The following is a 26,925-nucleotide window of genomic DNA, read 5'->3' on the forward strand; positions in this document are numbered from 1 at the left end:
GTAAGAGAAACATTGTTATATGAAAAATAAATAAATCGCATTCCCAAATAGATCCAAGTACTGGCTAATGAACGTGCCTTCATTATTTCCTAAAGGCCCGTCATTCGACAAAAGCAAAGAATGGCAGATGGAATTATTGATGGAGAAACTTCGCACCAAATCAAGCCAGTTCAAATCCTTCGTCGAATGTGCGAAGGCGGTGCGTATGGCACTATTGGTAAGTTGTATATAAATATTTTGTTAGCTTATAATGAAGAAATGTCATCCACGCTACCAACGTAATTTTAAAATTCGACAGGGAATGTCTTGTTTGATAGTTTATGGATAAATAGACATATGATTTCCCAACGACTAACTCCTGAATCGAGGAAACACCTCTGCCCATGTATCTATTAATGTGTTACTGGCAATCCTGCCATCCAACAGCAAAGAACCAAGCAAGCTTTAGGTCAAGTAAGATGTTAGTTAAAGCTGCAGACAATTCAAAATGTTAATATTTAAGTTTTCTTGTTTTTGCAGATTTTTGATAAATTCCCTTTGAAATAATTCTGGATGCTGTTTATGACGATTGCCTCAAATTTAGTGATGCTGAAGACAAGCTTTTCTCACAGCTGGCACAAAAACGAATTTGTGTTGTGCATTGTTGCACTTACTTGGACAGTGTTGCACTGAAATATCTTTTTGCTGTTGATGGTTGAGGCTATCTAAAAATTTTCGACATGATACGCCCAACAACATTCTGACCAGTACTAGTCATTTTTATGTAACTGAGCTAATTAATAATGTTCTCACATCCAATGGGGCATTACTTACTGAAAGAAAGTATTACCAGTCAGCATGCTTTGATGCTGATGTTGGGTCTCATAACATGATTATTCAACCAATTTTACCTAATTTTTATTTGTATTCATCTTCTAGTCACCTTTTTTTCTAGAAAATGTTTTACAAATTACCTGCCCCAAAAGATAATTGATAAGTGCCAGCTATTACACAAAAGCCTGTATACAAAGTGTCAAAAACTAGTACCAAGGGTAGAATCTAGGAATATATTACAGCTCCCTTCATATCACTCACATAGGGCCAGATTAGACTAATTACAGCATACACTGAAGCATTCTTCCCGCACTCCATACACAATACAGAACACGAAAAAATAATTATATGTAGTTCCATGGGAAATACTCTGTCACCTACTTCAAAGTGGTTTGCAGAGCCTGGAGATAGATGTAGCTCACAGTGTGTAACACAGCATTGCAGCTTTTAATAACAGCCAGGCTGAATCCGTGACATCTACAGATTTTTTTTTGAGCAGATTGAAGTATTTTAACTCAAGTACAAGACCATGCTCCATCAGAATTTGGACACAGTAGCTCCTCAACGACAATAAGATGGCAAGGAGTACATTTGCTGTATATTGGACGATTTTTGAATTTGATAGTGATAAACATCAAAAATTAATTGAAGACCAACTGACATAGCTAATATGTACGGTTTCTTCTTGACTGCTAGCAAAACAGTGAGGTATGACACCGTGTTTGTTTATGGTTTCAATGCATGTACACCAGGCGGATGGCGGTATGCAAGCATTTCTTTTTGGGGGATGCTGATGAGCTTAACACTTCTTTTGCCCAGTTTGTGATTGCCACAAGAACATAGAGATTTGGATGTTCCATGAGTTGTTTTTGTGATAATTCATTATGATATGGAATGTGCCAATACTGCTGTTGTGGAATTGTGTTTTATTCATCTCATGACATACATTTGCAATCCATGTGGTTTGTGTACAGAAGACATGTCAAAAATTTATAATACTGCTGCAATGAGTTTTACACTAATAAATAATAGCATTAAAATAAAGAATAACACTATAAGGATATTTCTTGGTGTATGTAACACATTGTGCCCAGCTCAGATTTCCATTTTGTTCTGCATGAATTCATCCACTGAGTAATAACATTTCAGTGTCAGTGCCTCATATAGCTTTCTCTTAAGTGGAACTATATTCATCTGCATTAACTTGTTCCCTTTTAATTTATTACAAATTTTTATTCCCATGTTGACTTTACAACAGTATTTCCTTCGATGTCAATTTTTGAAATTTCTTGGTTGCAGGCTTCAACACCTAACTCAGATTTAATGGCTGGCCACACAGCCTTTGTCTTATTTTTATAATTTAAAATTAGCCTGTCATTTGCCAGTTGTTTTGCTGCTTTGACAACTCATTTAAATATGATTTTATAGAGTCTAACATATTCAACGAAATCAATGTCCGCCCCCGGTAGCTGAGTGGTCAGCGCGACAGAGTGTCAATCCTAAGGGCCCCGGTTCGATTCCTGGCTGGGTCGGAGATTTTCTCCGCTCAGGGACTGGTTGTTGTGTTGTCCTAATCATCATTATTTCATCCCTATCGACGCGCAAGCCACCGAAGTGGTGTCAAACCGAAAGACTTGCACCAGGCGAGCGATCTACCCGACGGGAGGCCCTCGTCACACGCCATTATTATTATTATTATTATTATTATTATTATGAAATCAATATCTTTATTATATTTTAATTCTCTGTGCAGTTGCCTTTTCATTAAACTGGAAATTTTTATGCTCTGCCACTTTAATTTATTTGTGATTTTATTGCTGCAGAGTCTGGTGGAAATGTTTTATTAAAGACACCAAGAAAACTGTTTAGGAATTTTTCAAAGTTTTCATCACTTGAGTTACAATGATCAAAAGGCCATTTTTTCTCTTTTAGCTTCTTAAAAAAGTTTTGTTTGCTAAAGTTCTCATATGAGAAATGTTACTGTGTGCCTGTGGCAGCTCAGTGAACAATGCACAAAGGTCTGAAATACCTAGATCTAGACAAAATTTATACTCATCTTCATATATATAATTAGTTATAACATTAACATTACAAGTTGCTGATCGGCCATTGTCTCTGGTAGATTCAAAGAAATTCAATTTGAAACCATATTTCTTTACTAAGTCAGTAAATCTTGAAGTGTAGCAGTTTTTTTTCTCTTTTTGCTCTACAAAGGTCTTCTAGCATAATTTGAAGCTTAGACGAGACTAGTTGTGTTGTTGACATCTCTGGAATTCTGTATATTGAGATGATTATAACATTTGCGAGTGAGTACAGTATTTCTACACAATAGCTCTCAAACACAATTCATCATTTAAATAATTAAAACAATTTCTGGTCTCATAATTTATATCATTATGTAGAAGTATACATGAATCTCCACATGACTTGTTTCTTCTGCAAAAGCTACTTGCTATTCTGAAATTCCCTATTTTTTTTTTAAATTTTGTGTCCTCGGTAAACCAGTGCTCAATTAAACAAACAACTCTAATATTTGCACATTCTGACAGAATGGTTTTAATTCCTGGTTTATATTTAAATGAGTTACATAATGTATATGCTGTTCAGATGATATTGATGGGAAAATAGGCAGATCTAAGATTCTGAAGTATTTCAATCACCTAATTACGCGCAGGTTTAGTAAAAAAGTTTTTATTTAAACTAAATCTATTTGAGGTGTGTGGTTGCTACATGGGTGGCAAGTAGTGAGGAGTATGTATGTACAATAAAGTACATCAGCTTTCATAATTGACACTATCAGCAAGGCAATAGTTCGTCAGCACTGCAGAGCCTGTGTGAGAATTATTACACCATACAGTTATGCGTATTTTAGCTTCCGAAGTATCAAGACCTCTGTGCGAACTTGAGGGTTTTCAGTGGAGAGGGGGAGGAAGGGGAATTCTTATTATTAATGCTTGGAAACTATTAAAAACTTGTAAACCTCAGACCACTGTGGGAAAATATGAGTTTTCAGGGGGAAGTTAAATAAAAATGCAAAATGCACATTGCATAAAAAATAGATTGTTGTGCAGTATTTGTTGGTCATGCCAGTTCACAACCAAACTATGAATTTGAATCTAAGCTTGACTTCAAATTATGCTAAATGTCAGTCCATTTCTACAACTTAGACTTTTCCTAAAAAAATATGTTGTTGCAGTGACACATTTGTTGCTTTCTAGCAAAGTTTCACTTTCCAGTTTCATCTATGTTACAATCTGTGCTACAAATCAGTCTGATACCAAAACCTTTACTTCCAAAAATTAGTTTAAATGATGAATGGTAGTATTTCAGGCTTCAGTATGTCTTAACTGGATAAGCATCAAACCACCTATCGGAAAGACTTGGGCTCAAGCCCCAGTCAGTCCAAAGAATTTTTATTCTCTGCCACTTATTGCTTCTTTTGTCCATAGCGAAGATACATCAGAGTGGAAAAATGCCAAATTGTGCCATTGTTTGGAGGCAGTGTTAAACTGTAGGTCACTCTGTATGGCTGGGAAGTCAGTACAAAGGAAAGCAAAATTGCACCACCTACATCAGGACCATGCCTAGTATAGCCCCAAAGTTTTCAAAAAAAACCTTCTGGCTTAGGACACCTTTGTCTTACCTTGTACTGCTGCTGACACACTGACTACTGCATATGTTTCTACACAATTTTTGATCGATATACAATGCCAGAAAAAAATGAAGTGTCCAGAAGGAGGAAACAAAATGATAGTTCATGAATTGGGAGGGTATTTCATGTTATTTCAGTGATTACAAAATTGAGTCAAATTTACAAAGAATTGGTGGTATGAGCCAATTTTTTGGTATGACATTGCACACCCTCTGGCCTAAATGCATGCACTAATTTGGTTGAGGATGGCTATCTGGTCCTCCTGTTGTAACTGATCCTCAGTATCCTGGATACTGTCACTAAAACAGTCTCACACATGTTCTGTCGGGGACAAATATTGGGCTTTATGATGAGTAGGCCTGTTCTCACTCTTCCATGCAGTCCGAATTCTCCACAAACCTGGATATTGCAGGTTTCAACCTTCTGGTCTAATGGAGACCCACAATGAGTCCCCTTTCAAACTCTGTTAGATGCTGAGAACACAGTCTCACGTGTGTACTCGACATCTGCATGTCCTTCACAGTGATCACTCAGCATCTGAAACTGTTGCCCCCCCCCCCCCCCCCCCCTATATACCCTACCAGACCTACTAATAGTACTAGACATGAACATCACTAATACACTCTGGTGGCCATTAATCATTTACAAACACAGCGAAGATGTGTATGTGTATGGAGTAACCCTACATTGACATTTGATCATATGTTCTGGTTGCTTCACTTTTTTTGTCTGGCAGTGTATAATGTAACGCTATCCTGATTCTTCGTTTTAAATATGCAGCACTGTTTTTCAAAATCTCAATAAACTTACAGATTACTGATTACACTTTTGAAATTATACCTACAGTATGTGATCTAAAGTATCCGGACACCCTCAAAAAAACATGTTTTTCATATTAGGTGCATTGTTCTGCACCTGCTGCCAGGTACTCCATATCAGCGACCTCGGTAGTCATTAGATGTCGTGAGAGAGCAGAATGGGGCGCTCCGCGAAACTCATGGACTTGAACATGGTCAGGTGATGGGTGTCACTTGTGTCATACATCTGTACGCGAGATTTCCACACTCCTAAACATCCCTAGGTCCACTGGACATTGCTACAAGTGAACTTGACAAAAAAACTCTAACAATTGGCAAAACCTAAAAGAAAATTTCATACAAAACAGCACAAAATGTAATTCCACTTCTAAAGAAACAAAACCAACCTTGGTGGAACACAAATTGTGAAATAGCAGTTAATTCTAGGCATGAGGCATTCAAAAATTCGAATAGTAACAAAACTGAAAAAAATGTACACCGCCTTTCTAACTGTAACAGAAGAAACATCTAAATTAATTTGGCAGACTAAAAGAAATAACGAAAAGTCCCAACTTTTAGAAACTGTAAAAGATTTCCAAAAGAACAATACAAGACACTTTTATGAAACATTCAAAACAAAACTAATGACTTTAACATCATAGTATTTGCTTCAAAAATGAAAATGGCAGTGTGATTCTTAAAAACCAGTCCAGAACCAATGAATAAATTCCAACCACAGCTAACTAACACCACCAACCCTAATTCTAAGGAATGTGATGAAATCGAAATAACAAAACAAATTAAGAAACTTAAAAACAATAAAGCATCCAGGGAAGATGGTATAATTGCAGAACTGCTAAAATCATTTGGCCCTAACACTATAAAAGAGATCACTCAACTAATAGGACATATCTGTCAAACTTAGAAATTATCCGAAGACTGGAAAACCCCCTAATTCATCCATTGCATAAAAAAGGGGGTAGAACCTGTGTTAATAATTACCTAGGAATCTCTCTTCACCTGGTCACATACAAAATTCTCTTGCAGTGTTTACTTGGTCGAGCCCAAGAACAGCTAGAACCTAAAATTGGTGAATACAAAGCAGGCATTACACCCAAAAGATCCTGTCCAGAGCAGATTCTTAATTTAAAACTAATTCTTAGGCACCGAAGGATCTCTAGTAACAATATTGTATGTACAAATTAAACAATGGAAAATCCAGGATGGAATGCAACAGTATTATGAGAAGGAAAGTTGCTACTCACTGTATAGCGGAGATGCTGAGTCGCAGATAGGCACAACAAAAAGGCTTTCACAATTATAGCTTTCGGCCATTAAGGCCTTTGTCAACAATAGACACACATATGCGCACACACACACTCATGCAAACCCAAGTCACACACTTGACTGCAGACTCAGGCAATGGAAACCACACTTAGAGCAGCACACCAGTGCACGATGGGAGTGGCGACTGGGTGGGGCTAAGGAGAAGGCTGGAGCGGGGAGGGGGAGGGATAGTATGGTGGGAGTGGCGGACAGTTAAGTGCTGCAGGTTAGATGGAGGGCAGGGGAGAGGTGTATGTACATTTGTGGATTATGAAATGATCTACAACTCAGTCGATGGTGAATCTTTTTTCCTAATTTTGAAGGAACAAGTGCTAGATAATAAAACTCTAACACTGATTAAGGAAATGTTAACCCACACTAGCTCTAAAGTTAAATTCATGTGAGAAATTCCTGAAACATTTGATATAAAGACTGGTGTTAGACAGGGAGATGGACTCTCCCTATTACTGTTTAACTGCCTATTACTGTTTAAATGTGTTTTGGAAAAGGTAATAACCGAATGTCGAGAGCAAAAGTTCAGTCAAAATATAGATCAATCAATCAAGTTAGGCAGAAGTAATATCAGAATAGACTGCCTTGCCTTTGCAGATGATCAAGCAGTTTTAACTAGGGATGTTAACATACCTCAAAAACAAATTGTAAAGAACTTGCAGAAAAAGTAGGACTATAAATATCATTTGAAAAAATTGAATATATGAATATATGAAATGCAACATACCAGTTTTGAACATGAAATATTGGAAAATAAAAAGATGTTCTCGGTTTAAATACTTGGGAGAAATCATTCAAGAAAACAGTGTGGAAAAAATTAACTTCTCATGGTTGGGATTCACGTCATATAATATTTCTTAAAAGACATCATAGTCACCATTGACTGTATGAAATATTGATTATTACGACTGCAATTTCGGCCTTAGGGCCATTTTCAAGTAACACTGCAAAAGTTACCTAAACACAAAAAATACAAAAATGAAGCACAGGGTGTATATACATAATTAAACAGGCATTTCATTAAGGTAGTAGCGTAATTATAAAAATTGGCGAAGAATGTACATAACTTACATTCTGTCAGAATATGAGACTATCTGACATGAGTACATGTCGTTGTCAAAATTTTGACTATCGCTACGTGATACCCTCACCCAGCTGACCTCCATTTCGCTGGTGCACACTGCCTACCATTTTTCTGCCTTGGAGTCCGCAGGCTAACTCAGGGATAATGCCAATACCTCCATAGATTTCATGGAACAGGATCCTACAGCCTCTGCACCCTGCAGCAGTGAGCCTTCAAAGGCTGGGACTCGGCAATCACCAAGGTGACTGCCCTTCATTTGTTCCCAATCCTCCTTTCCCCAGTATGAATTTTCTCCAGTGGAACGTTCATGGCATTAGATCCAACTAGGAGGAATTATGTCTGCTCTTGAAATCACAATGTCCAGTTGTTTTTTCCATCCAGGAAACAAAATTGCATCTTTGTGACTGCTTTGACCTCCCACATTGACCCCCCCTCCCCCGAGGGCAGCATTTCACATCATGGGGGAGTCAAACTGCTCATTCGGGACGACATGATGTCTATAGCCAAACCATCTCACTGAACACCCCACTGCAAGCTGTTGCAGCTCGCATTTTCCTTCCTCGTTTCATGTTTTCTCTTTGTAACTTCTACATCCTTTCATCATTTGCCATTTGCTCCAGCTTATTGGTCAGCTCCCTCACTCAGTTTTGCTGCTCTGCAACTTTAATGCCCACCATCCCCTTTGGGGCTCTGCGAGAACCTATCCAAGAGGTTCCCACTTGGCTGTCCTTCTCCATCAACTTAACCTCATCTGTCTTAACACTGGAGTGCCTACGTTCCGTTCAGACCCCATGCGAACCTGTTCCCGCTTGGACCTCTCATTCTGCACTGCCTAGCTTGCCCATTGCCTTGAATGGTCCGTTCTCTCTGAGACGTACTTGAGCAACCACTTCCCGTTCGCAATCTGTTTGCTGACTCGTACCTCACGTGCATGTAAATCCAGTCGACAGCTTTCTAAGGCTGTTTGGAGGTTTTACTTCTCCCTGGCGACCTTCTATGACCAACATTTCTACAGTTCGATGACCAGGTAGACTACCTTACAAATGTTATCCTTACTACGGCAGAATTTTCTGTACCTCGCACTTCTTCTTTACCGTGCTGTGTCCTAGTCCCCTGGTAGACTGAGGCATTCTGCTATGAGATTCGCGCGTGAGCATGTGCTCTGCATTTTTAACTGTCATGCTTCGATGGTGAACTGTATCCATTAGAAACAGCTACTTGCACAGTGTCGTTGCTTTCTTCCAGATAACAAAAAAGGTAGCTGAATTTCCTTTACTAGTTCTTTTAACAATTTCACTACCTCTTGCATCATGTGGTGCTACCTCCATCAGCTCTATGGGATCAAGATTCATTCCCTGATTTCCAGCCTGACCGTAGCAGATGATGACATGAATCCTATTGCTTTCTCCAATCCCCACCCCCACGGAGCTCATGGTTCTTTTGTCAGTTCATGCGTGTGCGCAGGGGGCCCCAAGCTATTGCTGTCCATTCTTCCTTCCCTGGCTGCATTTTCTTCTCAGTGACCCTTCATGCTCCCCTCCTCCCTCCTTCCCCTCTCTGTGTTCTGATTTATGTTGACCTGGATATCCACCTAGTTCCCTGTATTGCTCGCAATTTTGTTCCTCTTGCCTGTTCCCTTTCATCCTTTTTGGTGTTTAGGTCCCCGCTTTAGTTTTGATTTCCAATTCTAAATTTTCTGTTTGTAGTGTGAGCCACTTGGGGAAGAACTTCCTCCCTAGCGTCTACGGTGTGGATTCGTCTCCCCCTTCCTTCCAAGTTTCCTTCTCTGCTGTAGCCCCTCCACCCCACTAGGTCACCAGCACCTGAAGCCAGTCCTTGTGATGGGTCTGCCATGTACCCATCTGACTGAGTACCCTGACAACACAGGGATCACACTTCTGATACCTGAGCTGTTGCCTCCCCATGTGTGCCTAGGAGTGGTTGCTTGTCACTTCAGAGCATCAGAACTTCAGGCACTAGCTGCCATGCCAGATGGCCCTTGCTGTGGCTCAATGGTGTCCATGGGGAGAGCCTCTGATTGGAGTGGGTGTTATCAGGGTGGGTGCTTCGCACATGAAGCATATAAGGCTCCAAAAATCTGGCCATTCTCCTAAGGCCATTTCTTTGAGTGGTAACAAATCATCGAATACTACTTCTTATGATCCTGCGGCCTTCCCTGGCTACACCCTGGAAGGAGGGCCAGGATCCCTGGCTTGGGACAAAACACTTGCCCTGCTACCTGGTCTGTACTAGAACAGACAGGGACACATTCACCACCACAAAGTCATTGTTTTTTTTTGTGGGGAATATCGAGGACAAGTTTGGTAAAGATAAGTCTCTCAGGTCGGACTCCCTGTTGATCACAGCATCTTCTGCTGCCCAATCTGAAGTTCTTCGTGCTAATGATCATATTGACAATATCACAGTGTCTATTACCACTCACCAGTCTCTGAATATGGTGCAGAGAGTGATTTTTCATAGGCACCTCATCCTGCAAACTGATGAGGAGCTCCTGATTAATCTAGAGCAACACAGCATTCATATTGTTTGATGGGTGCAGAAGGGTTGTAAAGACAACCGCACTAATACCGGCACCTTCATTCTGGCTTTTGAGGCAGATGCCCTCCCAGAGAAGGTCAAGATTATGTGCTACAGATGTGATGTGAAGCACTGTCCGCTGTGGACCACTACGGTCACAGGTTCGAATCCTGCCTCGGGCATGGACGTGTGTGGTGTCCTTAGGTTAGTTAGGTTTAAGTAGTTCTAAGTTCTAGGGGACTGATGACCTCAGATGTTAAGTCCCATAGTGCTCAGAGCCATTTGAACCATTTGTGATGTGAAGCTGTACGTCTCACCACCCATGAGGTGCTTTCAGTGCGTATGTTTTGGGCATGTCTTCCCGCTGTACGGCGGACCCTCTATGTGGTAACTGTAGACACCCACTCCATGAGGGAAGCCCCCGTGTTCCACCGCCTGTGTGTGTCAATTGTCATGACCACCACTCTCCACACTCTTCAGATTGCCCAGCTTACAAGAGAGAAAGAAGATCTAAGAATACAAGTCCCTGGATCGCCTATCTTATGCTGAGGCTCACCAAAAATATGACAAGACTCCATCCATTGTCACTTTCATCAACTTTTGCCTGTATTACATTCTTTCCCCCTCCTACCTCTTCCTTACCCCAGTCCCATCCCCCTCTCCCCTCCCCTTCCCCTGCAGTTCCCACGCCCTCCCTGGCTGATGAAGTGCCCCCTTTGCCCCCCCCCCCCCCCTTCTCCCAGGACCCTCCCGCCGGTGTCTCTCAGGCCAGAAGCCTACTACCACAACTTGGCCACGAAACACACCATCTGTGCACTCTGATATCGCCTGCTCTCTTTCGGTTCCAGATCTTGCAGCAGCCCTTTCTCCCTCTATGCCCTGCCCTACTCTACCTCTGAAGAAGGAGGAGAAGAAGAAGAAGAAGAAGAAGAAACATAAGTCCCTGGACAAAGCCTCTCCTTTGCCCCCTGAGGTACCATCTGTGCCCTCACAACCTGAGACTGACTTCCTATTCATGGATGTCACGTCATCCCTGTCGGTGACAACCACTGACCAAGTGACATGACCTCCCCTTGGTTTCTTTATGTCTAACCATATGATGTCTTGGCATACAATAATCCAGTGGAAATGCAATGGATATTATCGTCACCTGCTGGAAATACAATGCCTTGTTTTCTTCTATTCTGTTTTCTGTCTTGCTCTTCAAGAAAGCACTTCCATGATGACCACTCTCCAACGTTTCATGGTTATCGGGCGTTCTGTCAGATCTGTGCCCACCCGGGGGTAGCATCTGGAGGGATCTGCACTTCGGATCATGCCAGTGTTATTAGTGACTGGATTCCCATTTGTACCAGTTTGGAAGCAAAAATGGTTACCGTATTTACTCGAATCTAAGCCGCACTCGAATCTAAGCCGCACCTGAAAAATGAGACTCGAAATAAAGGAAAAAAAAAAAATCCCGAATCTAAGCCGCATGTGAAATTTGAGACTCAAAATTCAAGGGGAGAGAAAAGTTTTAGGCCGCACCTCCAAATCGAAAAAAAGTTGGTCCATTGTAATACGAGACACAATTTAGGTCGAATGAATGACGATACAGCTACAGTAGTTTGGTTCGAGTCGTAAGCTTAGCAGTTGAGCTTTACCAGGTAGCCATTGCTGTGCGTCAGGTGCTCCGTCCGTATTCATACGGGTACCCTTCCTTTATCACGTGCTTCGTCTGGTTTGAATCGATTGCTTATTTTGCTTTTATCTGATAATTGCTGTTTTCTTTGCTATAGGAGTTTACGTCACTCTAAGCTGAAAATGCATTACTGTACTGTGTCATGCTTTGTTTGTCGCATTCTGATAGTGCGTGTTTACCGCCTGTCGCTGCTTACGGCACGGCTTGCTTTTGTGCGCACTACCGCCGCTTACAATAAAAAAAGAAAGAGAGGAATCGTCTTATCAGCGAAGCAATGGCAAGAGATTGCTATTTGCTGTTACCTACACTGCTGCTTTCTTTGATAATGATCAACAAGAACCAAATAATAGACTGCGTATGATAGAACATGTTCTGAATGAGAGTTAGGCGAAAATTTTTCTCCATTTGAAAATCTTTGCGGCCGCTTCTTTAGTACATCAAATTCTGCACAGAAATTAGTCTTAGATTTAAAAATCTAGTCAGTTGCCGTGCTTCATTTCTGACTATCACTAATAGGCATAAGAATAATACGAATATAAACATGACACGATACGTATATTCTTCCGCGTTTGCTATTGTCTCTCTATGGTTTCGTAGTTTATTAGGCAGACAGATTTAAATGAGATAGCAGCAAACACGAAAGAATACATGGCAAAATGTTTATATTTGTATTCTTTCTTATGGTGCAGAGAATACTGCATGTGATGCACATTTCTTCAGGTTCCTATTAGCAACCATCTCTTCTCACAGGTAGGAAAAAATTCAGAATGTAGAGTTGGGCACATTGACAAACATCCCAAACAGTCTTGCCAGTCGGATTTTTGTAGTACATTGAAATTCTGCTACATTCGAAGATGAACAATACAATACGGAATTTGTATTTACTTCGTTGGATAATGTATGAAAATGCAGTGGTCAAAACTCTGGGCGGAGAAAAAAAGCTCATCTTCCACCTTTTTTTTTTAAATTTATTTACTGACGCAGAGGTTTTGGCGCCAGTATTTATCTTTGTGCCTACAAAGCATGCCTGTGTAGAGCCACATATATTCGACAGCAGAAGTTAGTTGTGGTGGCACCTACCAACATTTTTCAGAACTTCCGCTTGCTTTGCACTCGATTCTAAGCCGCAGGCGGTTTTTTGGATTACAAAAACCGGAAAAAAAGTGCGGCTTAGATTGGAGTAAATACGGTAGAGTGCAAACAACTGCGGGAATCACCATTTGCAATGTCTACCTCCCTCCAGGTAGGAAAATTTGTAAATTTGTTGTAAGTTCTTTGGTCATAGGTCCCTAGACTTACACACTACTTAATCTAACTGAAACTAACTTACATTAAGGACAACACACACATCCATGCACAAGAGAGGACTCAACCTCAGACGGGGGGAGCTGCGCGAACCGTGGCAAGGTGCCTAAGACCGCTACCGTGTGCAGCTCCAGGTAGGACACTTCCTTATGTAGAATATGTAGAACTGTCTACCTTCAACAGCAGCTCCCATCCCCATATCTCCTCTTCAGGAACTTCAGTGCACACCACCCTCTGTGGGTGAGTGCCACTTTGATGGGTAGGGGGTCTTATAATTGACCAACTTATTACAGACTTTGATTTGTGTCTCCTAAATGATGATTTCCTTACCCACTTCAGGGCAGCACATGGCACCTTTACTGCTATCGATCTTACAATCTACTCCTCTGCTCACGTGGCTTCCCGGCATTGTTCACCCCGTGATGATCTTTGTGACAGTGATCACTTTACGATGAGATTTTTGTTCCCCTGCCACCACCAGGCAGACACGCTTCCACATTGGGCATTGTGCAGAGCCAGTTGGTCTTTATATACATCTGCTGCACACTTTGACAGCTGTCTCTCAAACTGCATTGATGCGGTCATGCAGGGCTTCTCTGCAACTATTCTTCATGCTCGTGGCACTGCTCTCCCCCTATCCTCAGGTCCCCCTCGTCATCAACCGGTACCGTGGTGGACCAAGTACATAGCAGTCGCTGTCCAGGAACATCGCTGGGCACTGCAACAATTTAAACAACACCCTTCACAGACCAACCTCCTCATTTTAAGTGTCTGTATGCTAAGGCTCCCTACCTTACTAAGCAGAGTAAAAATAAATGCTAGGGGTTCTATGTTTCCTCCCTGGAGACATGTGTCACTTCATCGCAGATTTTGGTCTAAGCTCTTGAGTCGTCTTGGCTGCCAGCGACAATCCACTGTCCATGGTCTTGTCCTCCAAGGTGCTCTGTGTGCCGATCCATTGGTCCTTGCATAATACGAGGGCTATCCACAAAGTACATTACATTTTCGTTTGTGTCCGTTAGGGGCGGGGGTAGTGCGGCCATCTTGGTGTCATGGCATTCCGCCGCTCAGTCGGCATCCTGCCGTGCTAGTGAGAGGTTCGTGCTGTACTCCGTTGAGTTACTGTGACAGTTTGAAATGTCAGCGTTAATTGAAAATGCCACGAAGTGTGAAGTGCGTGCTGTAATAAGGTTTCTGACTGCAAAAAACTGTACACCGATAGAAATCTATCGGCAGCTTTGTGAAGTGTATGGGGACAACATAATCATTGAAGGTGGAGTGCGTCAATGGGTCATAAAATTTAAAAATGGCCTAACTAATGTTCACGATGAAGAGCGAAGTGGAAGACCCAGCATAGTGAATGCCGAAAATGTCGAAAAAGTCGCTGCCGCGGTCCGTGAAAACCGTAATTTCACAATAACAGAACTCTCTATGAGTTTTCCACAAATTTCACGAAGTTTGTTGCACGAAATCATTACCGAAAAGCTTGGTTGCCATAAGTTTTGTGCAAGATGGATACCAAAAATCTTGACAGAGATTCACAAAAATCAGCGAATGGCTGCAGCGTTAACGTTTTTGGACGCTTGCGAGAAAGATGGCGACTCATTACTCGATCACATCGTTACTGGTGACGAAACATGGGTTAAGCATGTGAACTGCGAGACAAAATTGCAGTCAATGCAGTGGGGGCACACAAATTCCCCCCAAAAACCCAAGAAATGCATGCAGACAATGTCGGCAAGGAAGGTGATGGCGACTGCCTTTTGGGACAGACAAGGTGTGATTTTTGTCGATTTCCTGGAAAGAGGCACTACAATAAACTCTCAAAGGTATTGCCAAACTCTGCACAACCTCAGAAGAGCAATACAAATCTAGCGCAGGGGAAAGTTAGGCTCAAAGCTATTGCTGATTCACGACAACCCCCGGGCCCACACGGCAAATGCCACTCGTGAAGTTCTTGAATCTTTTAAGTGGGAGTTGTTTCCTCATCTGCCGTACAGTCCTGACCTGGCACCGAGCGACTTCCACTTATTCCCAGCAATGAAGAAGTGGTTGGCTATGCAGCGTTTTGATGACGATGCACAGCTTCAAGAAGAGGTAACCACATGGTTGAAGGCGCAGGCGGCCGAATTTTACGACGAATGAATTTCCAAGCTCGTCCATCGCTACGATAAGTGCCTTAATTTAAATGGCAACTATGTAGAAAAGTAGTATTTAAGTGTGGCTTTCATCTGTATATAATAAAAAAATATTTTCAATACTTTATTTATTTTTAATTCCAAAACGTAATGTACTTTGTGGATAGCCCTCGTACCTCATGACACACTGCGACAGCATTGGTGTCCTCTTCCTATCCTACTACCTTTCTCTGACAGAAACGCTAAGTTGAACAGATGCCCCCACTGTTTCAACCCTCACCAAGCTGAACCCTTTAATGAACCCTTCACTGAATGGGAATTCTTGCAGTCTCTTGCCTCTTCGCCTGACACAGTCTCAGAATCGGATTCCATACACAACCAGATGATCCAACATTGGAACATTACTCAGAGGCAACATCAACTCGGGGCCTTTGACTGCATTTGAATCATGCATGCCTTCCCCTTGCAATGGCGAAACAGTATAGTTTCTCCTCTCCTTAAGCCTGGGGAAGAACTTGTCTCTCAACAGCTACTGTCCGATTAGTCTGGCAAATGTACTTTGTAAGCTGCCTGAGAGGATGGTTAGCTTCTGATTATCTTGGTACTCAAATCTTGGGGCCTTTTGTTCCTGTATCAATGTGGCTTCAAGGAGGGATGATCTCCAACTGACCATTCACTCATATTGGAAACAGCAATCCGACAGGCTTTTACTAACCGCCGGCACCTTGTCGCGGTCTTCTTTGACCTACATAAGACATACGACACGGCTTGGCGTTTCACATTTTAGTTATCCTCCATGACTGGGGCTTTTGAGGCCTCCTCCTGATTTCTATCCTCAAGTTTTTATTCCACCAGCTCTTCCGGTTCAAGTTGGTACTTCATTCAGGATTTGCATATTGTGCAGCGCCCTCTTGATAACATCTGCTGAGTGCCGGCTCCAAGGTGCCATCCAATGGGCCTCTGCATGGGCCATCTCCCGTGGCTTCCAGTTTTTTCCCCTCCAAAACACAGGTCATGCATTTTTTTGTTGTCAATCCACAGCACACCCACAACCCAAACTTCAATTTGATGACCAGCTCTTAGATGTTGTAGCACAGACCCGTTTCTTGGACCTTATTTTTGATAAAAAGCTGATGTGGCTGCCCCATATATGCCACCTGAAGACTACATGCATGTGGAATCTCACTGCTCTCTGCGTCATGGCCAACACATGTTGAGGTGCAGACCATGCTACTCTTCTCCATCGTTACCGTGCTATGATGTAGTCCAGGCTAGATTATGGAAGTCAGGTTTAGGACTCAGCGGCTCCTTCCACTCTGAAAATACTCGACCCTGTTCACCATTGTGGGTTGCGTCTGGCTATTGGTGCGTTTTGCACTCGTTGACAGTCTCCTCACAGAAGCGGGGATTACCCCTCTACAAATATGATGGCGCCAACTCCTGGTTTCATATGCAATCGTCATTCACTGATTCACTGACCATCCTGTGTACCCTGTCCTCTTTGCAAACAAGGTATGTCCGTCCTGGTAACCACCCATGGGTGGGATTGTCGGTTGGAATACGTCTCACTTCCCTCTGTCGGGATGTCCACCTCAACTCACTGGAATGTGCCCTGTTTATTTCGTCCCAAATCCGTGCTTGGATGGTGCCTAGACCACGGATAAAACCAACCTTTCCAGGGTCCTAAGGTCTCTGTCGCCCCTTCCAGCATTTCGTACATTCCATCCTCACAGAGTTCCAGGGTGCCACCATCTTCTACAGTAATGGTTCTAAAATGATAGATAAGGCAGGATACGCTTTCACATCTCCTACTGACTTAGAACACCATTTATTGCTGGGATCATGTAGTGTGCTCACAGTGGAGCTGCTAGCCATTAACAGGACCCTCCATTTTGTTACTCATGCCTCTCTGCACAGTGTTTTAATATGTACCGACTCAATGAGCAGCGTGCAGGCTATCCACCGATGCTACCCTCATCACCCTTCAGTCTCTGCTACCCCTGATCTTTTCTCTGCCCTTGGCCGTGCCACCTCCTCAGTTGTCTTTCCCTGGGTACCAAGTCATGTGGGCATCACATGGAACAAACTAGCTGATGGCTTGGCTAGAGAAGCAGATACTTACCCCCCATTCTCTTTCATAATTCCAGCTGTGGATATGCGGATTTACATAAATCTCTCTTTGTGGAATGACATCTGTGGGCTACTACTGTCAATAATAAATTACGCACAATCTAGGAGGCTGCTGTAATTTGGTGCTCTTCCTTCCGCTCTACTCGGATGGAGTCCACTGTCTTATGCCATCTACGCGTTGGTCATACCAGCGTCAACCGCTGTTTCCTCTTTCATAACAGAAGACCCCCACAATGTAGTTGTGGAGCTAGACTGACGCTATCCTCTATATTTGTGGAATGTCCCCTTCTTTTGGTCATTCATACTAAGTATAGTCTTACATAATGTTTTGCTTTATTCCTGGAGCAGGGCAGGGTGGTTGTGGTTGGGGTCTCTCTTCATGTTTTCTCGGGCTGGGACCCATGATCACTCCCCCATGGAAAGACCACTCTTTTACTCCTGTTTTTTTCCAGTTTTTAGATTTAGTCTACCCTTTTGTACCTTCTGCTGTGTGTGTCTTAAGTTCCTTGTTTTATAGTTTGAATACTCTGACTGGATCGGTCCACTTATAGCAGACCCTCTCTCTTCCACGAGTAACTTTGGAATTGTGGGTCTGATGACCTTGACGTTTAGTCCCATAACCCCTCAATTAATCAGTCAGCCAACCTATTGCTATCTCCAACACCTTGGGCCACTATTTTGCAGAGATTTCAAGCTGCACTCATTCGGAAACATATGGAGGAGATATGCTTCTCCTCTCAGAATCGTGAATGCTACAGTGCCACCTTTACTGTGAAGGAGCTTGACCATGCGATCTTCCACCCAATGGCCGAATGATGTTCACACTCAGATGTTGCAGCGCCTTTTTCTTGCGGGCAAGTACTTTCTCCTTTCATATGTTCAGTCCCATTTGGGCAGATGGAACGTTTCCCAGATGCTGGCGTGAAGCTACTGTCGTACCCATACCTGAGCCCAGTAAGTACAAGTACCTTCCTTCTAGATACCACTCCATTTCTCTCACCAGCTGTGTTTGCAAGGTGATGAAATGTATGATTCATGCCCGGTAGGTATGTGGCTTCAGTCTCAACAATATACTAACCACTGCACAATGTGGATTTCATGCACGCTGCTCTGCAGTTGTCCATCTCGTCACTCTGTCAAGCCATGTCACGAATGGCTTCCTGCGGAAATACCAGACTGTGGACGTGTTTTTTGATTTGAAGAAAGCCTACGACACCTTCTGGAGGACTGGTATCTTCCATACTCTGTACACGTGTGGCATTCGAGGCCACTTTCCCCATTTTCATCACGGATTTTTAAAGGCCAAAGTTTTCAATGTACGTGTGGGTTTGGCCTTGTTGGACACCTGTATCCAGCAGAACAGTGTGCCTCAAGGCTCCATCCCGAGCGTCATCCTCTGCTACAGCCATTAACCCTATTACGGACTGTCTCCCACCAGATATCTCTGGCTCCCTTTCCGTTGATGTCTTTGCAATCTATAGTAAGTCTTCACAGACTTGTTTTCTTGTGTGGTGTCTTCAGCAGTGTCTCCATCATCTTTACTCGTGGAGCATCAACAATGGCTTTTGCTTTTCCACTGATGAAACTCTTTGTATGAATTTCTGACAGCGCAGTGAGTTTCTTCCACCTTCTTCACATCTTGGGCATGTTGCTCTTCCATTTGCTGAAACTACGAAATTCCTGGAGCTCATGCTTAAATAGGAAACTTCCTTAGTCCTTTCATGTTTATTACCTGGCCACATGCTGTAACTGGTCCCTCAGTGTCCTACGTGTCCTACGCAGTACATCCCAGGGAGTGGGTCGGACCACCCTCCTGCGTTTAAACTGATCCCTTGTCTCTTCGAAACTAGACAATGGATGTTTCGTTTGTTCATCTGCATTCCGTCCATCTTATGCCATATTAACACAATACACCATCGTGGAATACGTTTGGCCACTGGTGCCTTTTGCACTAGTCTCTATGTAGAAGCTGCTGAACTACCACTGTCATACCATTGTGGTGTTCTCCTCAGTACATACGCATGCTGTTTGTCTGCCATGTGCAGCCACACATCCTATATGCCCTTGTTTGATGACTCCCTTGACCGCCAGTATGGGGCGCACCCTTCTCTGTTGGCTTATAACCCTATGACTACTATTGTAATTTAGTATGCTTTTCCCTAAATAACAGAAAAACCTGTCTCTATGTTGTCACATATACTATACCCCAACAGAACAAATATTCCTGTTACGGAGAAAGCCACGTATAACCCTCTTACTAAATTTTAGTTTAGTTTCCAAATAAAGTACACTATGGGAGGATGGTCCTGTTAATCAATAGAGTTACTTTTGACTGTGTCTAATGGATAAGTAAATCAGACTATTCAATTCTTTTCCTAGGCTTTTACCCAGTGGTTAAATAGAAATGCAGTATGAATAATATTATACTGAAGCTAGGACACAGTTCCAAGTTCATTTAGTGGTTTAAAACATGCACTAATGGTCGCCAGCCTATCCAGGCAACGAAACAGTGAAGTATTGGAAAAGCAGAAGTATGAATTTTGCCTACTTTCTTCCTGCTGTTTAATTAGGTTCTTCAAATTAATATTACTCCATGTAAACAATGTTGGTGCAGACATTGGAATTTCTTTTTGACTATTACACCCTCATACATTACGTTTTTAAAAGAGAAAAAGCCCAGGAGATAACTTCAGGGAAGCTAAAAAAATTTGGCCAGGGAGGCGGGGGGGGGGGGGGGGGGGGGGACATATAGAAAAGTATTTTCTATAATAAACAACTTAAATACTAAAATACTTAGATACTAAAGCACATACACTTTTTTACTGATCATTTCGCTTCAAGACAACATCTTTCTCACTGGAATTTACTTTCAGAAGCTATTATTCTTTGAACTAATTCTGTATAGTCATTTATCAGAGTCTAGTAACTTGGCTACTCTGATTCAATTTTATGTAAGCACACTTTACTATAGCACTTTGCAGTTGTTAAGAAAACACGAAAAACAATTTAAATGGTGCCTCTTTATATTAACTTGGCACTTTATAAGTCTGTAAAATAGGATACTCAGATTCATCAAACATTGGGAAGGAACCCTATATAGGTGTATGATTAGTATGAAATAACAGGGTGAACCACTTTCCTTAAAGTTCAAGCATGATTATTAAAACAATTCAAATTAATGGTTGACACTGTACAAAAGTAAATTTACTATACAAAAAGTCTTATGTGGTGGCTGTAGGCTTGGATATGGCTAACAGTCACAGTACGGCCTGCAAGTCTGTTTGTCTTCTTGGCCTCGGTCTGTCTACATACAGTAGCCCAACAACTCACAGCTATGCCGTGATGCATTTGCAATCTCCATCCGAGGCATTTTGTGCGAATCTGCAGGCAGAGCTTCCCCTTCTCCACAAAGGTGTTGCCTCAGTCACTGCTGCCTACAGACTGTGTGACTTACTTTGCGCGCTTGCTCTAGGTAGTGCGCCAATTCACCCTTGCCACCTTTTCCACTCACCAGAGCTACTTACGTTTTAGACAAACTTTATTTCTTATATTGTTGCTAAGCATGACCATTTCTTAAATTGTCAAATTTACATTAACATGAACAATTTATACACACAAATATTTTTAAATATGAAAGGTCATCAGAAAATTATTTAACATAATAAACAATTTACATAGTATTTTGCCTATGTTACTCACATGCAACTCAAAGAACTTCAATCTCCAGTATAGTACACTTTACTTTACATGTATGGAAAATATAGTAACAATATGCAAAAATTTTAAAGCAAAAAAAATTAAAAATGTAAATGAACCATAAACAGATATTGTTATAACCTCTCAGAGTTCGCTTTCAGCTACTGCTCTGGCAGCTTAAGTTTAGCTACTTGGCACATTCCCGATAGGTGTGAACCCTTTATCACCTTGGCTTTGTGCAGTGGCCCGTTTTCATCTTGGTCTACCTTCACTTCTCAAGGACACCACTCCAAATTCGATGTACCACTGTAAGTTTCTCGACCTTTGCACGCAACTTAGTAATAGGACCTTCGTGTACACTGATGGCTCTGACTGACTATAGTGTCAGATGTGCCTTTGATATTGGCACCAACCTTTTTTGTTACTGGCTCTGAGCACACTGCTTGATTTCTTCAGCAGAGCTCTTTGCCATCTATCCCCACCCAGTACATCTGGCGACACAGGCTTTTTCAGTGTGTCATATGCTCTGATTCTCTCAGTGCCCTTCAGAGCCTCTCTGTTCTGTACACAGTTCATCCCTTAGTGCAATGGGTCCAAAGAAATTTCTCTTTGCTCACTGTTGATGGAGCCACTGTGATGTTTGTATAGATTCCTGGTCACATTGGTCTGACGGGAAATGAGGCTGCTGATGCTGCTGCCAAGGTTGCAGTCCTCCTACCTTGGCCTGCTAGATTTTCCATTCCTTTGGATGATCTCCATGTTGCTGTCTGTCGGCAGATGGTGTTACCTTGGCATCACCAAAGGTTTTCTCTTCACAGGAAGTCTTCTCTTCATTGGAACTAGCTCTGGGGAATGGAAACTCCCCCAGCGGCTTGGCCAACATTCTCTTAGCCCTCTTGTTGCGAGGGGATCATTTTAGCTACGTTGTGTATTGGGCATGTCTTTTTAGCCATCACCATTTGTTAAGTGGTGATCCCCCAGCACATTGTGCTCATTGTCATCAGCCTTTGATGGTTTGCCATTTCCTGATTCAATGCCCTTTTTTAAACCACTTATATTCCACTGTATGTTTGCTGTCTGAGTTATCAGTCATTTTAGCAATCGACATGCAGGCTGTTGATTGTGTTTTATTTTTTATCCATCATAGCAATATGGCAAAGGACATGTCATCTTTGGTTAGTGACCTCTGTCGTCTCTGTGGTTTATTTTGTGGACCTTTGTCCAAGGGGAAGTCCTTGTTTTTAGCTCTTCTCTTCCATTGGTTGGGCTTAATATATAGTTGCTTTTAACTTCTTTTACTTATTGGTGTCCTAAGGTTATGACAAGAGCACTCATGACCTCAGATATTTTTACGTCCTAAAACAAAACACCCAACAAACAAGAGCTTAACTTTCAGACCTGCCACCTAGTGCATACCAAGAAGTCCATTCAATACAGCCTAGTCACCCGGGACTTTTGCTTTCATAGTGATGAGCAGTCCCTCACTAAATATACCAAGAGTCTCACTGAGGTCTTCACAGACCATAATTACCCCTCCCAATCTTGCACAGAAACAATTTCCTGTGTCTAATCCCTCCGGGTCACCCACCACCTCCCAATGTCCCACTGTCAGGTCACAGAGGAGCATCCCCATTTTGACTCATTACCACCCAGGACTGGAACAACTGATGCACATTCTCTGCCAGGGTTTCGACAACCTCTCTGGAATGAAGAGCATTCTACCCACTATCCTTCCTGCCCCTCCAACTGTGGTATTATGCCACCCACCGATCCTAGAGAATATCCTTGTCCATCTCTACTCAGTCTCTGCTCCCAACCCCTTTCCTCATGCCTCATATCCCTGTAATAGACTTAAATGCAGGACCTGTCCCATACATCCTTCCACCACCACGTATTCCAGTCAGGTCTCAAGCATCACCTGTCCCAACAAAGGCAGGACTACCTGTGAAACCAGTCATGTAATCTGCAAGCTGAACTGCAGCCATTGTCGTGCATTCTATATGGACACGACATCTAACAAGCTGTCTGTCCACATGAATGGCCATCAAAAAACTTTGACCAAGAAACAGCTGGACCACCCAGTTGCTGAGCATGCTGTGCAACAGAACGTTCTTCATTTCAATGACTGCTTCATAGCCTGTGTCATCTGGATCCTTCCTACAAACACAAGCTTTTCTGAATTACGCTGTTGTGAACTCTTCCTGAAATATATCTTACATTCTTGTAATATTTTGCCCTCAGCCTTTGTTAATCAGTGTCCTTCACCCACCAATCCCCTTCCCTGTTGCCACTTTAGCACTACACAGCCTTCTATTTCTCCAATGCACCCACAGTCTTCTCTTCTCTTCTCTTCTCTTCTCTTCTCTTCTCTTCTCTTCTCTTCTCTTCTGCTGCCCCACTGCCCTCCACCTAACCTCCCGACTGCACGTAGCGGCCCCTACCCTCTCTTCACCTCGTCCCTTTATGCTCCCACAAGCAGTACTTTACCTTCCCCACCTCACTGTCTATCCATTCCCCTCTCCAACCCAGCCTCCTCTGTAACCCCACTGACCAGTTTGCTTGTCCTGTCAAGCACTGTTGCTTGCAGTCTGGTCTGTGTGTGTGTGTGTGTGTGTGTGTGTGTGTGTGTGTGTGTGGTCTAATTCAGAAGATCTTTTGCCAAAAGCTTATTGTTTAGCAGTCTTTATGTCATGTCTGTATGCTACTAACCATTTCCACAATATGGTAAGTAGCAATGATTGTTGTCACAACATTGTCATTATTCCATCCTGGATTTTCCATTCTTTGATTTTATATTAAATTTAAAACTGACATCTATCAAAATTATACACATCCATCCAGTCAGCTTCGTATATGGTTTGCCTTGAAACTTTCTGTTGTCTTTGCATTAGTTTCTTTAACTGTTCTCTGTGATACCACTTCATTGTGATGAGGTAAGTTACTTACTTACTGTACCTAGTTGTATCTAATGGTCAGAGAGGCCACTCACTACTGGATAAATAATTATATCCTCGATTAATGGTGACTTACAAATATGTTGTGTGTTAGTGTACTGCTTCCTTATTTAATTCTCATTGGAAAATTAACAATAGAAGTCAGATTTTATTAAATATTTCAGTTTCAGAAAACTCAAAGGATATCATTGCCGGTTTTGGCTCGTTACCAAGTCGTCACCCCCCTGCAGACGTGATCTGGTAGTAATGATCTAGTTTGATATTCGGATGGATTTTGACTTACTAACACGTCATCATCAGATGCAACTGGGAGCAGGATGGTTGATGTCCACATGTAGGAGTGATCTGTTAGTATCAGACTGCACTGCTACTGTAGCGGATTGCATCAACAGGCAGCGATCATTTGTACTGCTTATAGCTGCATCTTATCATGACTTGTTAATAAGCCAAAATTGGTAATGATACCATTTGAGTGACCTGAAGCTTAAGTATATAATAAAACATTTTACAAGATGCTTATGACAACTGTGCCATTTTGGTAGTGGCTATGTTGCTGAATTTGAATTTTGAGGTATGTTGATTATATTTATTATAATTATGATGATGAAGAAGAACATGGGGAATGGTGCACTAACACAAACTACGACTGCTTCTATAGCAGGAAAGTCAATGAGGTTGAAGTTATTACTTCTATTTGGTACATTCTTTACATTGTATTCCTTGGATTCAATTATATATAAACTGTGTGAGTTTATCCTCTTTTATGTTGCTGCATCGTTATGGTGTGTAACTTGGTTCTAGGAAAAAAGATATGCAATAGACAGTGTGGAACGGAGCCAATTGCAGAAATGCTTGGATACACTGCAACACTCCATTAAGGTGACTTCGCTTCAAGGCATGGTGGAACGTCTAGAGAGTGTCTCACGACAGTTGGGGTATGTATTGCAGCTTGAGCCCTGAGTATTGTTCGACCATTCCATGAAGTTTGAATAGAGTAATGTGCACATCTTGTACATTATATGTGTTGAGTATAAATGTTGAGTAGTACTATAGTCTTTGATATAAAACATATCCGTTTGCGATAGGAGGATGTTTCTAAGTTTACTTTATTTGTGAATATGAACTTCCTGCACTTATTCTTCTCTGTGATGATTAAACACCTGTGGGACACTATTAATAAGTATGGAATATCTGATAGGATTCAAATATTTAGGAGTAAAGGAGACCACTCACTGAACATCAGAGGCATTAAGTCACCGAAAGGCACACTTAAAATAGAACTAAAACTTTGCTAGAGTCACTTGGTTGAAGTAGTGTGTTGCACAGTATATTTAGGACTGATGAGTGATACATTAAATAAGTAATGCAGTTTGGGAAGTGGGACATGCATATTTAGCATGGGGTTTTTCTGCACATGCATGTTGTTTGACTGTTAAGGCAGACGGTGTTGCTACTATACGGGGCGACACTGGTGGCAGCTTGCGCTTGGCTACACTTGCTGTTTTTAATGTTTTCTCCATACGGCAGATCTGTACCTTGGAGTTACACTGCCCTTCATGGAAGAAGATACCCGTAACAATGCATAAGAAAGTCACGGGACAAAAAGAGGTTCGAGGGTAGGGCTGCTATGATCTGTAACTTGGTTTGTTGTAAATATTGTTGAAATATACTTTTCAAGGGACAGAGAATTGTTGGAAGCGTTTTCTGGGTGTATAGTGATGTTCTTCATGAGTGTGGCTTACAAAAGAAGAAAGTTGTCATATTTAGTACTGTGTATACAAGTAGTCTGTTGGTGAAGTTTCAGTACTCAGTAACCAACAAAAGAGAAGACATGGTCAGTGGTACACTATGTCATCAAAAATATCTGGACACCTGGTTGAAAATGACTTAAAAGTTTGTGGCACCCTCCCTCGGTCATGCTGGAATTCAGCCTTGATGACAGCTTACACTGTCACAGGCATATGTTCAGTCAGTTGGAAATTTTCTTGGGGAATGGCAGCCCATTCTTCACGGAGTGCTGCAGGAGAGGTATCGATATTGGTTGGTGAGGCCTGGCACGAAGTCGGCGTTTCAAAACATCCCAGAGGTGTTATGTAGGATTCGGGTCAGGGCTCTGTGCAGGCCAGTCCATTACAGTGATGTTATTGTTGTGTAACAACTCTGCCACAGGCCATGCATTATGAACAGGTGCTTGATCGCATTGAAAGATGCAATCGTCATCCCGTAATTGCTCTTCAACAGTGGCAAGCAAGAAGGTGCTTAAAACATCAATGTAGGTCTGTGCTGTAATAGTGCCTTGCAAAACAACAAGGGGTGCAAGCCCCTTCCATAAAAAAACACGACCACACCATAACACCACCGCCTCCGAATTTTACTGTTGGCACTACACACGCTGGCAAGTGACGTTCATCGGGAATTCATCATACCCACACCCTGCCATTGGATTGACACATTGTGTACTGTGATTCGTTACTCCACACAAGATTTTCCCCTGTTCAGTCATCCAATGTTTATGCTCCTTACACCAAGCAAGATGTCGTTTGGCATTTATGGCGTGATGTGTGGCTTATGAACAGCCACTCGACCATGAAATCCAAGTTTTCTCACCTCCCGCCTAGCTGTTATAGTACTTGCAGTGGATCCAGATGCAGTTTGGAATTCCTGTGTGATGGTCCGGATCGATGTCTGCCTATTACACATTAAGACCCTCTTCAACTGTAGGCGGTCTCTGTCAGTCAACAGATGAGGTCAGCCTATATGCTTTTGTGCTGTACGTGTCCCTTCATGTTTCCACTTCAC

At 42.2% G+C, this 26,925-nt stretch overlaps 1 protein-coding gene across 1 annotated transcript in view; it reads left to right on the forward strand.

Annotated features, from left to right (window-relative positions):
• Positions 1-26,925, forward strand: part of LOC126253653 (mediator of RNA polymerase II transcription subunit 1-like) — a 186,253-nt gene that overhangs the window by 300 nt on the left and 159,028 nt on the right. Inside the window, exons 2-3 of the mRNA XM_049955167.1 lie at positions 96-217; positions 24,928-25,061. Of these exons, the coding sequence (XP_049811124.1) occupies positions 96-217; positions 24,928-25,061 (256 nt within the window). The remainder of the gene's footprint in view (positions 1-95; positions 218-24,927; positions 25,062-26,925) is intronic.

Source organism: Schistocerca nitens, chromosome 4 (assembly GCF_023898315.1).
Source record: "Schistocerca nitens isolate TAMUIC-IGC-003100 chromosome 4, iqSchNite1.1, whole genome shotgun sequence".
Lineage (NCBI taxonomy): Eukaryota > Metazoa > Arthropoda > Insecta > Orthoptera > Acrididae > Schistocerca > Schistocerca nitens.